At 45.1% G+C, this 18,810-nt stretch overlaps 1 protein-coding gene across 2 annotated transcripts in view; it reads left to right on the top strand.

Annotated features, from left to right (window-relative positions):
* Window positions 1–216: 216 nt before the first annotated feature.
* SELENOI (selenoprotein I) overlaps window positions 217–18,810 on the top strand; it is a 65,757-nt gene continuing 47,163 nt past the window's right edge. The window contains exon 1 of one of the 2 annotated variants that reach the window (XM_077489005.1): window positions 217–378. In XM_077489005.1, coding sequence (XP_077345131.1) covers window positions 319–378 — 60 coding nt within the window. In that variant the 5' untranslated portion in view covers window positions 217–318. The remainder of the gene's footprint in view (window positions 379–18,810) is intronic. The other variant, XM_077489004.1, reaches the window with a different exon arrangement.

Here is an 18,810-nt window from a genome sequence, read left to right as displayed (position 1 = left end):
TGCTTGTTTACCAGCAGAGGGCGCGCCACTAAGAAGAGGGGGAGTTCTGGCTATGTAGAGCTTGGGTTGAAGAGCCGCGCATGCGCAGTGCCGTCTATGTTGAACGCTGGGTCAAGTTCCTCCTTCCCAGGCTGCCAGAGGATGGGCGGGGCATAAGGGGGCGGGCCATGTGACGGCACGACCAGCTGTGGCATCGGCCGATGTGTCCCCTCCCACCTCCTCTTACTACGAGCGGAGGTGACGTCACGTGTCGGCTCGTGGTGCCCCAGTCACTGTCAGTCCTGTGTGAATCCCCGGTTGTCCGCGCCGCTTTCCGCCATGGCCGCGCGCTGGGAATACGTCACCGCCGAGCAGCTCAGCGGGTTCGACCGCTACAAGGTGGGTGTGGCGCCCGGGAGAGGGCGGGGCTCCGGTGGTCTCGTTTTGAATGGGTTTCATTGAGTGTGTCTTCTCCTCTGTGTGGGGCTGGGGTGTGGTGGGGGGGTCTGTGACACGATATAGGACCCTCGGTACTACAGACGTCACACTCCCCTCAGCTCGTTATACATGACCCTTCAGTCATGGGGTCACTGGGGCCCTCAGGTCCATTATGTGTCACACATGAGAAATAGGGGCCCCTGTAGATCATATGTGGCCCTTCAGGCATAGGGGTCACTGGGTGGGGCCCTCAGGTCCATTATATGTCACACAGGAGGTATAGGGGCCCCTGGAGATCATTATATGTGGCCCTTTAGTCATAGGGCTCCTGGGGTCACTGATTGGGGCCTTCAGGTCCATTATATGTAGCACATGAGGAATAGGAGCCCCTGTAGATCATATGTGGCCCTTCAGTCATAGGGGTCACTGGGTGGGGCCCTTAGGTCTATTATATGTAGCACATGAGGAATAGGGCCACCAGGAGATCATTATATGTGGCCCTTCAGTCATAGGGCCCCTGGGTGGGGCCCTCAGTTCCATTATATGTAGCACATGAGGAATAGGGGCTCCTGGAGTTCATTGTATGTGTCCCTTCAGTCATAGGGGCCCTGTGGCCATTGATTGGGGCTTTCAGGTTCATTATATGTTGCACATGAGGAATGGGCCCCCTGGAGATTATATGTGGCCCTTCAGTCATAGGACCCCTAGGGTCACTGATTGGGGCCTTCAGGTACATTATATGTAGCACATGAGGAATAGGGGCCCCTGTAGATCATTTGTGGCCCCTGGGGTCACTGATTGGAACCCTCAGGTACATTATATGTTGCACATGAGGAATGGGGCTTCTTGAGATAATTATATGTGGCCCTTAAGGCACAGGGCCCCCTAAGTGTACATGTTCCCCCATCAGGCATGGCCCCCCTCTAGGATCCTCCTACTTTGCCCCTTCCCCATGGGGCCCATTGAAGATCTTTATATGTTGTCCCTCTGACGCGGGCTAACCTGGAGATCACTGTACATGACCCTTCAGCCATAGGGCCCTCAGGTTCGTTAAGGCCCCTTTCACACTGGGGCGGGAGGTGCGTCAGTGGTAAAGCGCCAATATTTTTAATGGCGCTTTACCGTCAAGGCAGTTCTGAAGGCAAAATGGGGTACTAGCAAGGTGTACCTAATAATAAAGTGGCTGGGGAGTGTATGTGGACAGCAGTGCCCCCTGAGGATCATATGTGGTTTTCTCAGGCACTGACCCCCTGGAGATCATTATATGTGGCCCCCCTCAGGCTCCAGTGCCCCCCTTGGATCATTATACACTATATTACCAAAAGTATTGGTACACCTCCCTTTACACACACATGAACTTTAATGGCGTCTTATGCAGGCCATACATGGTCGAATTTCGAACGAATTTTCTTTTCAAAATCAGAAAATTCGTTTTTTTTTTTTTTTTTTCTCTCCGTAAATTTTCTTTTCATTTCTCGCACGATTCTCCCATCATTGATTAGAAAATCGTTTGTTTTCCAAAAAATTTCCAACATGTCCGATTCCTCAAATTTGATTTCCGCACGAAAATCAGCTGTTTCTGCAGCCCACTAATGGTGCGAAATTCATACGAAAATTCTTAAACACGATTTTCGTGAGAAAATTCTTTTGAGATTCGAACCGTGTATGGCCGGCATAAGTCTGTAGGGTTCAGTATTGAGTTGGCCCACCCTTTGCAGCTATAACAGCTTCAACTCTTCTGGGAAGGCTGCCCACAAGGTTTGGGAATGTTTGACCATTCTTCCAGAAGTGCATTTGTGAGGTCAGGCGCTGATGTTGGACGAGAAGGCCTGGATCGCAGTCTCTGCTCTAATTATAGCTGCAAAGGGTGGGCCAAGTCAATATTGAACCCTACGGGTCTAAGACTGGGATGCCATTAAAGTTCATATGCATGTAAAGGCAGGCGTCCTAATACTTTTGGTAATCTAGTGTATGTGGCCCCTCAGCCATAAGGCCTCATTCTCAAGGGTGTATTTAGGTGTACAGCTGCCCATTTGCTCACGTGGGAATGCACAGGTGTCTTCATTGCTGTGCAGGCCATCCCATTCATTTCAATTGTAACACAGCAGCTGCTCCTATTTGGACATCCATGGGGGGGGGTCCCCTGAACTCATGCTGTCTGTATTCAGGGGGCCCGCAGCCACACAGTAGTTCAACTGTGTCCGTACATCCCAAGTCACATGAATGGGACTGTCTGTCCTTGGAAGATCGGAACACCTGTACATGCCATGCAGGCAGACATGGCCCTCGCAGAGGTGTACACATGAGTACGGCTGTGTGAACGAGGCAACTAAAGCGGCGTATACACGACTGGACTTTCCGGCAGAAAAGGTCCGACAGTCTTCCCAACGGAGTTCCGAGCGAGCTGACTTGCCCACACACACGGACAACAGTCCGTTCACTTTGAACGTGATGACATCCGATGGGACTAGAAAAGGAAGTTCAATAGCCAGTAACCAGTAGCTGCCCTTGCGTCGTATTTGGTCTGTCAGACTAGCTTACAGAGGAAAGGTTTTCCTGATAGAAATTGATTCCGTCAGACAGATTTGAAACGTTCTATTTCTAGGTCCCTCAGAATTTTTGAAGAAAAAAGTCAGATGACGCCCGGACACGATCGGAATATCCGGAATGATTCCGTCGGGCCTTTTTATGCTGGAAATTCCGGTCGTGTGTACGCGGCATAACGGTTGTCAGGATTATTGTACGTTTATTAGACCCCCTTCACACAGCCAGAGGATTCTTGCGATCAGCAGCGGACGCTCAGCCCATTTAAACTAATGGGCAGCGGACAGTGGACATTGCTGTTCCCACGTAGCCGCACACAGAGCGGATAGGTGCGGGCAGAGACAGATACGAAACCCTGGACGCAGATCGCCCTTTCTAATTCCCCCTGTAGTGTTTGCATTAGATCTCACACGTATGCACCTGAGATCTGCCACAGCTTGTTGTTTAGCCATTGTCTCTGCAGGATAGAACCGAATTATATATTTGGGAAGTTCTTCCTTTTCAGCCATGTGACACACTGGTGACGTAGCCTTCCCAGGAGGGCAGCTAAATGCCACTGTATGTGTCACCAGTGCCTGGGGAAAAGTAGAAGAGGCGTTGCCTTTAGCCCCTGTTCACACTGGTGCAGCTTTGAACTTTCGCTACTTCAGCACAATTTCAAAGCCGCACAGTGGGATGTGCACTGCCAATTTAATTGTGACTTGTGATTTTATTTAACAGAAGTTTATGTAAGTAGCAATGACAGTGGCGCAGGAAAAATTTTAAAATTTGCTGCAACATGAGCTGCGCTGATATTAATGGTTCCATTGCCGGCAATTCCAAATCGAATGACAAATCGCACAAGTGTGATTGGGGGTCAAATGGCAATTTTATTTTTCAAAACTCCCCTGTGCATTTCTAGTATGTTACATACCACTCCCCCACTCTTCAAATATTTGCTTCTGTCCCCCTCCATACATGTAAGCTACTCAAAAAAAAAAAAAAAAAAAACCTTTTATCCTGCCTTAAGACCACTTTCACACTCACAGCGTGGCCGCAGTTAGTGGTAAAGCGCCACTAGTTTTAATGGTGCTTTTTCGTCACCTAGCGGGGTGCTAAAAGCCCCGTTAGCAGCCGAAGAAATGGTTAAATTGCTTTGGCAGAGGTGGATACAGTTTGTGTTTGTTTTGTGTTTGTTTTGTGTTTGTTTTGTGTTTGTTTTGTGTTATTTCAGGATTTATGTAAATGGCCTACAGTCCAGGGGTAGGCAACCTTGGCCCTCTAGCTCTGGTGAAACTACAAGTCCCATGATACATTGCAAGACCCTGACAATTGCAGGTATGACTCCTAGAGGCAGAGGAATGATGGGATTTGTAGTTTCACTACAGTTGGAGGGCCGAGGTTGCCTACACCTACATCAAGGGCATATTTTTAACTTTAGTCAGAGCTGCACAGTTTATCTACACAATCTCTACATAGTTTAAGGTTAAACCTCCTTTTCTTCTAATTTTAATGAGTGGTCACGTATCTTATTAACTACTCAAGGCCCGCCTCCTGTAGATATACGTTGGTACTTTGAAAAGGGAGCTGCTGCCACAACCGAGATATCCCTCTTTACAGGAGGCGGTCCTGTTTACGATGATGGTGGTCTCCGTGGCGCGTTTGCCACAAAATCACCGTTATCGGTGGCGGGAGAGGTGCCACCCCCCCTCCTGCTGCTCTCCCGCACCCTCCGCTGTTTACCGGAGCCGTCGGTAGCTGCGGAGGCGATCAAAACGTCGCTTCCGTCCATACCTCTTAAAGGAACATTTTTTTTTTCAATGTCATTTTTTCAAATTACTCTTTTTTTTTTTTTTTTTTTTTTTTTTTCTTTTGCATTTAAGTCCGAATGTGAGATTTGAGGACTTTTTGACCCCAGATCTCATATTTAAGAGGACCTGACATGCTTTTTTCTATTACAACAGTGTAAAAAAAAATACCCACATATGAAAACGGTAGTCAAGCCACACATGAGGCATCGCTGTAATCGGTAGAGCGAGAACAATAATTCTAGCCATAGACCTCCTCTGTAACGCAAAACATGCAACCTGTAGAATTTTTAAAATGTCTCTTATGGAGACTTTCTAGGGTAAAAGTGTGACACCATTCCATGAGCGGGCGCAATTTTGAAGATTGACATGTTGGGTATAAATTTACTTGGCGTAACATTATCTTTCACAATATAAAAAAAAATTGGGCTAATTTATTGTTGTTGTTTTTATTTTTATTTTAAAAAGTGAATGTCTTCCAAAAAAAAGTGCGCTTGTAAGACCGCAGTGTAAATACGGTGTGAAAAAAAGTATTGCAATGGCCGCCATTTTATTCTCTAGGGTATTAGAAAAAAACAATATATAATGTTTGGGGGTTCTAAGTAATTTTCTAGCAAAAAAAGACAGAGTCTGAAAAATAGGCCTGGTCCTTAAGTGGTTAAACTCCCTTCTACAAAAAAGTTTTCTCCCTATTATGGGGTCACCAGTATTTTATTTGTAAACTAAAATCATATCCCCTCTCAAGCGTCTCTTCTCCAGAGAGAACAAGTTCAGTGCTCCCAACCTTTCCTCATAACTAATATCCTCCAGACCATTTATTAGCTTTGTTGCCCTTCTTTGTACTCGCTCCATTTCCAGTACATCCTTCCTGAGGACTGGTGCCCAGAACTGGACAGCATACTCTAGGTGTGGACAGACCAGAGTCTTGTAGAGCGGGAGAATTATCATTTTATCTCTGTAGTTGATCCCCTCTTTAATTTGTTTTACATTTTTCTACATTGAACCTCATTTGCCATGTAGTTGCCCACCCCATTAATTCAGATCTTTTTGCAAGGTTTCCACTCCCTGTGGAGAAGTTATTGCACTGCTTAGTATTGTCCGCAAATACAGAGATTGAACTGTTTTCCCCATCCTCCGGGTCGTTTATGAACAAATGAAATAGGATTGATCCCAGCACAGAACCCTGAGGGACCCCACTACCCACCCCTGACCATTCCGAGTACTCCCCATTTATCACCATCCTCTGAACTCGCCCTTGTAGCCAGTTTTCAATCCATGTACTCACCCTATGGTCTATGCCAACGGCCCTTATTTTGTACAGTAAACGTCTATGGGGAACTGTGTCAAATGCTTTTGCAAAATCCAGATATACAACGTCTACGGGCCTTCCTTTATCTAGATGGCAGCTCACCTCTTAATAGATTGGTTTGGCAAGAACGATTCTCCATGAATCCATGCTGATTACTGATAATGATACCGTTCTCATTAATAAAATCTTGTATATAGTCCCTTATCATCCCCTCCAAGAGCTTGCCTACTATTGATGTTAGGCTAACTGGTCTGTAATTCCTAGGGATGTATTATGGCCCTTTATAAATATTGGAGCTACATTGGTCTGGCAGTTACTTGACTGAGTTCCCCAAGTACCCTCGGGTGCAAGCCATCTGGTCCCGGTGATTTATTAATATTAAGTTTCCCAAGTCTAATTCTGCTCTCTGTTAACCAAGTAGTAATTTTTGCTGTGGTTGGATGAGGAAGTTTCTTCTTCTTTGGTATATGTGGTAATAGCATTGTGTGTGGCATATGGTTTCACTATAAGGGAAATAATAATTCTGCTTGGTGGGGGGGTTGTGGAATCTTTGATTTCATTTCATCAGGGTAGGATAGATCCCTGGAGACAGACAGCCCATCTGCCTAGAATATTACACTTGGCTTCTAGTATTGTCCCTTTTTACTGCAGCTAAGGGTGAGAGTGCTTTCAAGCTATTTGTTTTCCTGAATCCAATAGTAATTTGTCCTGTATCCATGTCGGTGAGTTTTTTTTTTGCCACTGATCACATTTTATTTTGGCACCAAAATGTTGTCACTGTACAGAGCCCTTTTCCTGTAATGTACAGTATAACAATTTCCCCTCCATGTATTGGGCTGTAGTGGATTTCTTCTAATCCTTGACATAAAAGCTGACATCCTGATTTTGACTATTGGAGGGTTGAAGGATCAGGAGATGACTCCCGATGATATCATGTATACACTTTATTTATTTTTCAAAATGAGCCAAACCCTGTTTTTCTCTAGCTTCCTGATCTGAAAACCCCAATTTCTTTTTTTTTTTTTTTTTTTTTTTTTTTAGTTTAAAAGTGGTTGTATTAAGATGCTTTCTTAGCTTTAAGGCAGTATTAAAGTACATGTAAAAAAAACTGACAGGCAAGTGTTTTTGTTTATTTTTTTATAACAGAAGAGACCCTGGTGATCTCCTCTGTCATAAAATGCTTCTCCTGGTCTGCCAGCAGCAATATAATCTGAATCACACATGCTCAGATCGTTTACGGGTCCCGATGTGTGCCATGTTGAAGTGAATCCTGTGCGCATAGTCCAGACAGCAGAAACCTGTAAGGAAGTGCTGACAGTGGCTACTCCATAGCCTTATGGGTAACGTTGATTCAAGCTTTCCCAGCCGTTGCTGAAGCACGCACTCTCCTCTCCCCTGCAGCCACCACTGGCGATCACGTGTCTAGAGCAAACTGACAATAAGTACACACTTCATTCCTTCCTCTTTTTTTGTTTTTCATAGTCAGCATAGGTGTTGGGAGCGGCATTTTTAAGGCTAGTTAGGCATCACTGTGTGGGAGTGACATCACGGTCCAGACATTTAAGCATCTGGAGAGCGTGAACTCAGAAGGAAGACCACACAAAGATGGGAGCTTCATTGCATAAAAGGGAAATTGTAGTTTCTCATAGTAGTGCCTCACAGTGAGCGGATCCTCCATTATACTTTTTCCATGCTCCTCTGTGTCAGTCAGCCATGGCTTCAGGGGAGAAGGTCAAAGTCTGTGCCATGGGAGCCTTTGGGTGACGCCATCACTTCAATCTTTCGCAGCTGTTGTCGGAGCGCTCCATCTTCTCCCCTGCAGCCAACACTGGCTGATACCAGAGGATCATGTCCGAAGCAGGCTGAAAATAGGTACATTTTCTACATGGGTTATTCAGTATGGTTAATGGGGGGGGGGGGGGGCTTTTTTTTTTTTTTTTTTTTTTTTTTTTTTTTTTATAAAGCTAGCTAGTTTTAAGCAGGAGCTCTAATGGCACTCACACTAAAATCTTTCTGTGTGAGCTAGGGCTTGGCTGCGGCTCTATTTAGGAAAAGCAATATTATATACAAAGTACGTTGCAGTGTACAAAGTCACTCATTTTGATGCATTTCTATTGATTTAATTGGAAAGCGCATAGACTTAAATGGACAGATGGTTAATTTTGTGGACCAGAATAAATACACCATTTCAGTACACACTCCATGCAGGGAAGTTGTGTCTTCTGGTACTTGTTTGTCCCAAGTTAAAGCCTATAGAGATTTAGCATTTTTCTATCAGATCTGACCTTCTGACATGAAGTCTGCTGACCTCTTCTGCATTAGCATGGCATCTACTGCTTCTCACATGGCGGCACGGGACATTGTGACCCTGCAAGTTTAGCTTATGTAATCACAGGATGTGTGTGTCGGTGCTCTCCGGAACGCATGTCCTATTTTTGTAAGGCACGACCCAGCCGAGTATAATCAAGGTCAGGAATTCCTGGTGTAAATTACACTCTCCTTGGTTGTTTATCTTATAGCTTATTATTATCTATTTATTTTTACACCCATGCGATCCGATTCCTGTCCGAGTTTGAAGATTGCACTGCGATATGTAAACTGATTTGGGGGTGTCATTAACTTTTAACTGACACTCACAGCAGTTCGCAGAGGGCAGTGTGAACTTCCGCCGGTAGACATGCAAAGTGAGAACCCGCAGTAAATTTGCAGGGTTCCTGCATCGCACCAGTGGGATCCGGCACTTAAAGTTACACTAAAGGTGTGTTTTTTGTTTTTGGAACATATCATACTTGCCTCCACTATGCAGCTCGTTTTTGCCCCGAACCTGCTCATCTGGGGTCCCTCAGTGGCTCTCGCAGCTCCTCCTCCACATCAGATAGAAGGGAAGTTCAATAGCCAATAGCTGCCCTTGCGTTGTTTTTGGTCTATCGGAATAGCATACAGACAAACTGTTTTCTCGATAGGAATTGATTCCGTCGGAAAGATTTAACCACTTGAGATCCGCGCTATAGTAAAATGACGTGTATAGCGCGGATCTCAATTTTCAGGACTACGTCTATTGACGTCGTCCCCTTTAAGAGTTCCCCGCGCGCTCCCGGGAGCGCGCATCGGGGAAAATCTGTGTTGGCCGTGTCCGCTGGACACAGCCAATCACAGATCGCTGTAAACGGCCAATCACAGCGGCCGTTTACAGCGCGATCGCCTCCTCCAATGGGTGATGATCTCAAATGTAAACAAATGAGATCATCACCCATTGCCTAACGTGTCTCCTCACACAGCGATAGCGTGTGAGGAGACCGAATGTGCCTTGTGAGCTTAAAATTGTCAGTAAACAGATAAAAACCCCACCTGTGCCCAGATCTACCCTGCCAGTGCCCTGCCAGTGCCCAGATCTACCCTGCCAGTACCCTGCCAGTGCCCAGATCTACCCTGCCAGTGCCCACCTGTGCCCACCTGTGCCCACCTGTGCCCACCTGTGCCCACCTGTGCCCGCCTGTGCCCGCCTGTGCCCGCCTGTGCCTGCCTGTGCCCGCCTGTGCCCACCTGTGCCCACCTGTGCACCGCCAGTGCTCCATCTGTGCACCGCCAGTGCCCGCCAGTGCCCGCCAGTGCCTGCCAGTGCCAGCCAGTGCCAATCGGTGCCCATCTGTACCAATCGGTGCCCATCTGTGCCTAAGCAGTGCCCATCTGTGCCGCCTAAGCAGTGCCCATCTGTGCCGCCTAAGCAGTGCCCATCTGTGCCGCCTAAGCAGTGCCCATCTGTGCCGCCTAAGCAGTGCCCATCTGTGCCGCCTAAGCAGTGCCCATCTGTGCCCATCTGCTGCCTTATCAGTGCACATCCGTGCAATAAATCAGTGCACATCTGTGCCGACCTATCAGTGCCCATCTGCCGACTCAGCAGTGCCCATCTGCCGACTCAGCAGTGCCCATCTGTGCCGACTCAGCAGTGCCCATCTCTGCCGCCTCAGCAGTGCCCATCTGCCGCCTCAGCAGTGCCCATCTGCCACCTCAGCAGTGCCCATCTGCCACCTCAGCAGTGCACATCCGTGCAATAAATCAGTGCACATCCGTGCAATAAATCAGTGCACATCTGTGCCGACCCATCAGTGCCCATCTGTGCCGCCTCAGCAGTGCCCATCTGTGCCGCCTCAGCAGTGCCCATCTGTGCCGCCTCAGCAGTGCCCATCTGTGCCGCCTCAGCAGTGCCCATCTGTGCCGCCTCAGCAGTGCCCATCTGCCGCCTCAGCAGTGCCCATCTGCCGCCTCATCAGTGCACATCCGTGCAACAAATCTGCACATCTGTGCAATAAATCAGTGCACATCTGTGCCGACCCATCAGTGTCCATTTGTGCCACCTCAAAAGCGCCCATCTGTGCCACCTCAATAACGCCCATCTGTGCCACCTCATCAGTGCCCATCAGTGCTACAATGGCTAAACGCGTCTTTTCCGCTGAGGAGGCGTACCAAATTATTTCCGCGGCCGACGAGAGCAACGGGGAGCTCTCCTCTTCCGATTCCTTTTCGGATTCGGATTCTGAAGCCGACGTAACTTATGAGCCAGTCCTCAGCAGTGAAACACTGACTGATGAATCCGAGGAGGAAGATATCCGGCCCATCAAGCGAAGGCGTTCTAGTGAGGCAGTGCCGTCCACCAGCACCGCAGTGCCGTCCACCAGCACCGCAATGCCGTCCACCAGCACCGCAGTGCCCCAGCAAGAAAGGCCAAGTACCAGTGGGGTGTCATCTCAGCCCCAAAGGGTTAGGAGCCATGCTGGCCTTCCCTATGCCCTTCAGAACCCCTTGTGGCTTCCTCCTAATTCAGGAGAGGCCAATGTTCCCCCTTTCACCGCCCAGCCAGGAGTCCAGGTGGACACGGAGAATTTTAGCCCCATCGATTTTTTTAATTTAATTTTTACGGAGGACATGTTGGCGTCAATTGTGGCCCAGTGCAACCTGTATGCACAACAATGTATTTTTCAAAATCCAACCTCCTATTATGCCCGTCCCTACGAATGGAGAGACCTAACGGTGGAGGAGTTCAAGCTTTTTTTAGGCCTCACATTTAATATGGGACTCAACAAAAAAAACCAATTACGTACCTACTGGTCAACCCACCCCCTCCACCACTCACCGCTCTTCTCCGCGGTAATGCCCAGACACAGATATCAGATGATCCTGAGGTTCTTACATTTCAGTGACAATTCCCAATGCCTTCCACGAAATGATCCAAATTTTGACCGCCTTTACAAAATTCGACCAATACTAAATTATTTTTCAGAAATATTCCCCAAATTGTTTACCCCGGACCAACACATATGTGTGGATGAGTCCCTTATTAAATTTAGTGGCAGGCTTAGGATGAAGCAATTTATGCCCAGCAAAAGGGCCCGCTATGGGGTGAAGGTCTACAAATTATGTGACCGAGCCACAGGGTACACATATTCCTTCAAGGTGTACGAAGGGAAGGACACCCAGCTACAGCCCCCTAATTGTCCGGATTATTTGGGATCCAGCGGAAAAATTGTTTGGGACCTCATATACCCCCTACTGGATAAAGGCTACCACCTCTATGTAGACAACTTCTACACATCTCTGCCCCTGTTCCACAACCTTCACCGGAAGAAGACGCCAGCATGTGGCACTGTAAAAAAGAACCGGAAGGGCTTTCCTCAAAGTCTGGTGAACAAGAAGCTGCGGAAAGGAGAAACCGCAAGTCTAAGAAACAAGGAGGTTCTGGCAGTGAAGTGGAGGGACAGAAGAGATGTGTACATGTTATCTTCTATCCACAACGATACCTTCGTGGAAATCCCCAGAAGGAATGGCCCCGTAAAGAAACCCAAATGTATTTCAGAGTATAATTTGTTCATGGGAGGAGTCGACTTCAACGACCAAATGATGGAACCATATCTGGTCTCAAGACGGACATATCATTGGTACAAAAAAGTAGTAATTTATTTTTTTCAATTGGCCATTTACAATTCATATGTAATTTACAGCAACGCCACCCAAAACCCCAAACGTTTCTTTGGCTACCAGGAGGAAGTTTTCACAGCCCTTTTATTCCCAAACGGCCCACCAGAAAATATCCGATCAGACGTTGTAAGTCGACTCTCCGAGCGCCACTTTCCGGATAAAATTCCCCCCACACCAGCAGGCAAAAGACGCCAAAAAAGATGTAAGGTGTGTACCAAAGCAGGAGTCAGAAAAGACACATCTTATTATTGTGCACAATGTCCTTCCCAACCAGGCCTCTGTATAGGCGACTGTTTTCGGCGTTACCATACTTCAATAAATTTTTAGTGAAGTATGGTAAACATAATCCTCAGTTCCTGCCTTCATACACCTTCACACCCCTTATGCCACTGCCTGCTCTGTAACGGACCCTGGCTTGTTATTTGACCACTCTTATGCCTGCCGATTCTGTACATACCGCTGCCTGATCTGGAACTGACCCTGGACTGTTATTCGACCACGCTTCTGCCTAACGATTCTGTACATACCTCTGCCTCATCTGGAACTGACCCTGGACTGTTATTCGACCATGCTTCTGTCTAACGATTCTGTATATATCTCTGCCTGATCTGGAACTGACCTTGGACTGTTTGACCACGATATTTGCCTGCCTCTTGGACTGATCTTGTATTCTGCAACTGGACTAGTGGGATTCAACACGGGGTCTCACATATGTGAGGGGCTCCAGTATAGTTTTTCTGGAAGAAGAAAACAATTTTCTTTGTTTTCTTATTCCTAGATTAGGGTCTGGAGACTCGGAGGCTTCAAAGAGATTTGGGAGGGAGAAGCCTCTACCCCTATCCCCATTCTGTCCTGAACGAGGCTCTACTTTTGTCTGCTGCCTGTAGGACTTACTGCCATCATGCCGCACTGACCACACCACAAGGACCTGCCTACTACCAGGACCAATATTTTTGGCACTGCTGACATCTCTGCACTAACCCTGGACTGTAATATGGACAGTATCCCTGCCTGCTGCCTGAAAAACTGTGTTCGCTGTTGCTGACCAAGTCCCTGCCTGCTGCCTGGACCAGTGATATCCTCCTGTGGACAACTGCGCTTCTAAAACCACAGGTAATCTTTTCTTTACCCTTTGCTCAGCATAATGTATTTGGGGGTGTAATTCTTGGTATGTGCAGGCTATGTGTCCCTGGAACGCCGACGGTGTTTCTTGCATGTTGCGCCTCTGTATTTGGTCAGGCTGTGTAAAAGTCTCACACATTTGGTATCGTTATACTCAGGAGGAGTAGTAGAACGTATTTTGGGGTGTTATTTTTGCTATGTAAATGCTATGCGTTGGAAATATCTTATAAACGGACAACTTTGTGTAAAAAAAAATGCGTTTTCATTTTTTTCCACATTTTCCGAAAACTTCTGGAAAAAAATGAACCATTGAAAAGACTCATTATGCCTCATAGATTATACGTTGGGGTGTTAGCTTTCCAAAATGGGGTCATTTTCTGGACGTTTCCATTGCCCTGGTGTTCCAGGGCCTTCAAAACTGTAATAGGTGGTTGAGAAATGAAATGTGTAATTTATGCTCCTAGAATGCCTGAAGGTGCTACTTCAAAATTAGGCCTCTGTATGTGGTCAGGCTGTGTAAAAGTCTCACACATGTGGTATCGTTATACTCAGGAGGAGTAGAAGAATGTATTTTGGGGTGTTATTTGTGGTATGCACATTCCGTGTGGGAGAAATAAGCTATTACAATGAAAATTTTGTGAAAAAAAAAAAAAAAAAAAAAAATCGTCATTTTGCAAAGAATTATGGGAAAAAATGACAACTTAAAATAACTAACCATGCCTCTTACTAAATACATTGGAATGTCTACTTTCCAAAAAGGGGTCATTTGGGGGGCATTTGTACTTTCCTGGCTTGTTAGGGTCTCAAGAATGGAGATAGGCCTTAGTACATCAGATGTGATCTTTTTTTGCAAATCTTTATGATTTGCACCATAGCTTGTAGACTCTATAAATTTCACACAGATCATATAATATGCAAAAATTTGGGTTATTTTTACCAAAGATGTGTAGTAGTATAAATTGTGGCCAAAATTTATGAAGAAAAATTGCTAATTTGCTAAATTTTGTCACAGAAACGAAGAAAAATTCATTTTTTTTCAAAATTTTCGGTCTTTTTTCATTTATAGCGCAGAAAATAAAAAACCGAGAGGTGATCAAATACCACCAAAAGAAAGCTCTATTGGTATGAAGAAAAGGACAAAAAAATCATTTGGTTACAGTGTTGCATGACTGAGTAATTGTCATTCAAAATGTGAGAGCACTGAAAGCTGAAAATTGGTCTGGGACTGAGGGGGGTTTAAGTGCCCAGTAAGCAAGTGGTTAAAGCATGTTCTATTTCTAGGTCCGTCAGAATTTTTGGAAAATAAATAAAAAAAGTGCGATGAAGCCCACACACCATTGATATATCCGATGAAATGATTCCATCGGACCTTTACGCGGCATAAGACATAGATGTGGAAATTAGTACCTTGAAACGGATGTCGAATACTGTGTGAACTGTTTAAGTGACTAATCTAATCGTATCTTTTCTCAGTGATTAGCTTCTAGTAATGACATGTAATGGCTGCCACTATCTTTTTATCTAGTTCTCTGTAAACACGTGACTTGTTTTCATTGAAGCACAATCACACGGAATAGTGCTGTACAGAGATACCGACTTTTCCTGATGGAAGCAGATTAGTTGTTACTGTTTTATGGCCATCCTGGTGTTTAGGTAGAATAATAATATTTTAGCGCACACGTGTTTTATAGTATGTTTTATCGCCTAAGAAGGGGGAATGGCTTTTTGGCTTTTCTCAGCACAGGAGTTGTAAAAGAAATAATGTTTTAATTTGCTGTTTTCAACTGTTACAAAAAGGTGTTTTTTTTTTTTTTTTTTTTTTTTATATAAAAAAAAAAAAAAAAAAAAAAAATGTGATAGGTCGATTGTTGGGATCTTATATACAACAGATTTGTCATCATGTTTCACTGTATTTTGCAGCAAAATGAATGAATAGAAATCTCAACTTTTCCTTTTTTCAGGTTTAATTATTGCTGGATCTATAACGGCCTTTCAGGAATGAAACGCTGGTGGTGTTGCACAGCGCCATGCGTTTCCATAGTGCAGGTGGCACGGCCACCAACACCATGGAAAAGCAAGACCCTAATCCAGGGCATCCCCAAAATTTAAAAAGGGGCAGAAATCTACCTCTGTTCAGACTTTCTTCACCTCCCACCCACTGCCATTCTGTGATGAAAATTGGAAGATAGGACTCCTTTTAAGAAAGTGGGGGGGGGGTCACAACAGAGGATTCTGATGTGAAAGAGGAGGAACTGTGGCATTGGGGATTCTGATGCGATGGCCTTGCCTGGAGATCCCCCCCCCCCCCCTCATATTAAACTGCCTCTAAAAATTAATATGGAAAATGTATTTTATTTTCAATCTTGCCACATTCCACCTCCACCAGGAATCCTGTGCTGCCATTTTAAAAGATGTCACTGTCTGCCAGCATCTTCCCTGTTCTCTGCTGGCCCACCAATGATTCCTGCACCAGATACAGTTCATGTGCTCTACCAGATCTGGCTTCTTTTTCTATGGTTTATACATTGCTATGGTGCATTTCACCATACCAGTTGACACTCGCGTTCCTGAAGCCACAACAACATATAAACAACAATAATAAAAAAAAAAAAAAATGCCTCTTTCTCCAGATCTTGCAGGCTTTTGCAGTTTATTCATGAGGTTTCCTTGGAAGGGACTGGTGATGAAGCCTTCCCAATGAGCAGCTCTAAAGCCTAGGTTATGTCCCCAGTGCCTCAGAAAAGGGAAAGAAATTAGAATGTAATTTTACATTTGACTTTAACATGTTTTATAGATATGCATGCAGAGCTGGGGGGAGATGCTTTAAGAAACAAAGTTAAATGCAGCAGTGCTTTGTCGGCAGTATAGCCGTGCTGCCCCATTGATTTCAATGGGCAGGAGCAGTGAAGGAGCTGTATACACACCACTCCTCCACCGCTCCAAAGATGCTGCTAGCAGGACCTTTTTAACCGTCCTGCCAGTGCACCACTCCAGTGTGAAAGCCCCTGGGGTTTTCATGTTGGAGAGACGGCAGCGGCTCTTTCGGGTCGGTTTGCAGGTGCTATTCTTAGCTCAATAGTACATTCAAAACGGCCCAGTGTGAAAGCGGTCTAACTAACAGTCCTGGTGGTGAAGGTACAGTATATGAAGAGATGGCATTAGTGAACCTGTTTGTTTACCAGCATGCACCATTTAGCTTATTGTTTTTTTTTTTTTTTTTTGTTACCTAGAGAAGAATCCTAAGGCCACTTTTACACGCAGGATCTGATCAGGTCCGACTGTCAGTTTTTTTTTTCAGGTGGACCTGATCAGACCCTCCATTCACCCCTATGGACCAGTGGGTGTAAACGTACTTGTGTCTGTTTACTCCCGCCTACCTCCAATCTTTTCCGGTCCCAAAAAAAAAAAACTGGCATGGGATCTTTCACCCTCCACCTAGGCAGATCAGAGGTGAGTCGAGTGTAAATGGAAAGCTGCCCATAGAGCAGGATGGACTCTGCTCTGCATAGCAAACACAGGCCTCTCATCTTCCTGCTCTGCCCTGATTGGCAGGGGAACAGCGGACAGATGTCCAGCTGATCTAAACCAAGTCTGGCCCTTGTGATGGGGGCCTAACAGAATATGTTGCTTATCTGCCTATCGCAGGTATTCTACGCAGAAATACTTTAGAGCTCATTCACGCTTGCTTTGGTCTGTGAAGAGCGATCTGTGGATGCTTTCATCACGTGCTCGTGTGTATGGGTTTATGATCAACATGCCTCTTTAAAAAAAAAAAAATATATATATATATATATATATATATATATATATATATATATATATATATATATATATATATATATATATTTTTTTTTTATTTAGTTTGATGTGATCATTTATAGAGAAGTGCTCTTTGAAGTGTGCTAAAATGTGTAATGGTTGACTATGACAGGGCTCGACAAACCCCGGGTGCCAGGTCGCATTTGCGACTAGAATTAGTGACCTGGGGCAGCACAGCGGGGGGTATCCTGTCTCCTCCCCCCGGCGTGATCGCGTCGGGCCGCGCCGCCGCCGGCCGGTAATTGAGGCCGCAGCTTTGAGGCCTTCTGCGGTCCTATGTTTCCTTCTGTAATCTGGCGCCTTCTAGTGGTGGCTGTTGGTATGACAGCCAGCAATGTTAATGGAGCTTTCACTGCCCGCCCATCTCCTCACCTTTACTTAGAATAAAAAAATATATATAATGTTTAGGAGTTCTAACAACCTAGAGAATAAAATGGTGGTCGTTGCAATACTGTCTGTCACACCGTATTTGTGCAGCGGACTTACAATCGCATTTTTGGGGAAAAAATATTTATTTAAAAAAATAAGACAACAGTAAAGTTAGCCCAATTTGTTTTATATTGTGAAAAATAATGTTACGCCGAGTAAATACCCAACATGTCACGCTTCAAAATTGCGTCCGCTCATGGAATGGCGACAAACTTTTAGCCTTTAAAATCTCCATAGGCGTCGTTTTAAAAATTCTACAGGTTGCACGTTTAGGGTTACAGAGGAGGTCTAGGACTAGAATTATTGCTCTCGCTCTACTGAACGCAGCGATACCTCACATGTGGTTTGAACACCGCTTTCCTTCTGCGGGCGCTACTCGCGTTCGCATCTACACACAAGCTTGGCGGGACAGGGTGCATTTAAAAAAAAAAAAAATTCTTATTTTAACTTTATTTTTTTTTTTTTTTTTTTTTTTTTTTTTCACGGTTCTTTTAAAAAAAAAAAATAAAATTGTCACTTTTTTATTCCTATTACAAGGAATGTAAAAATCCCTTGCCCAAGTGTTTCCCTATGCCCAAGTGTTTCCTAGGAAAAGTAATCGTTAGGTGGGGGTAGGATTGGAATGACAAAGTGGGTGTGGAGGTCCACTTTACTATGTTGCAATCAAATCCCATTTCTTTTCCCTTATATTTTTAAAGGCCTTTTGTATGATCAGATTTTGAGTTTCTACCCCAGATGGGTAGAAGATAGGGATAACATGGGGCGGCAGGTTGTGGGTTATAAGATGGAGTGGCTGTTGATGGCAGGTTACTTTTAACATCGAGCGTGCGGAGCTGAACATATGCCAGGAAAGATTGCTTTCTTGGCTTATACTGTAGATTGGCTTGTTGAATTCAGCATTTATTTGGCTACCCATGCCAGTGATCTGTCATCTCACTGCTACATAGAAGGTGGCATTTATCCAGTCAGAGCTCAAAGTGTGTGCTATGGAGTGTAGACAGCCGCATTATTGTAGGAACAGCCTTGTTATTCAACAGATTTTCTTTTAGGAACAAAGCGTGCGTATCACACAATGACATTTTTGTGTTTCACATAACACAGCTTTTAAGCTGCCTTCCATTTTTCACAGAAATATTTGCCAAAGACCTTTTTTATAGGGAGTTTTTAACATTTTTCATGAATGTTTTCAGTGCTAAATTGAAAAACTGCTCTATAAACCTTGTGAAATATTATTTTAATAAGTTACCTTTCCTAATTTTAAAGGGTAAGTTCACCTTTTGTTACACCCATATTCCGGGTGTAACATGTTATAGATGCACCAGCCCCCAATCTCCGGTTTTGACAACAAACGGGGAATCTTCTTCCCTTGCTCGCTGTTGCAATCTAAAAAAAAAAAAAAAAAAAACGCAG

This window comes from Lithobates pipiens, unplaced genomic scaffold, assembly GCF_037356315.1.
Source record: "Lithobates pipiens isolate NorthernLeopardFrog02 unplaced genomic scaffold, aLitPip1_a1.2 Scaffold_18, whole genome shotgun sequence".
NCBI classification, from domain to species: Eukaryota; Metazoa; Chordata; class Amphibia; order Anura; family Ranidae; genus Lithobates; species Lithobates pipiens.
This window is presented reverse-complemented; position numbering and strand designations above follow the sequence as displayed.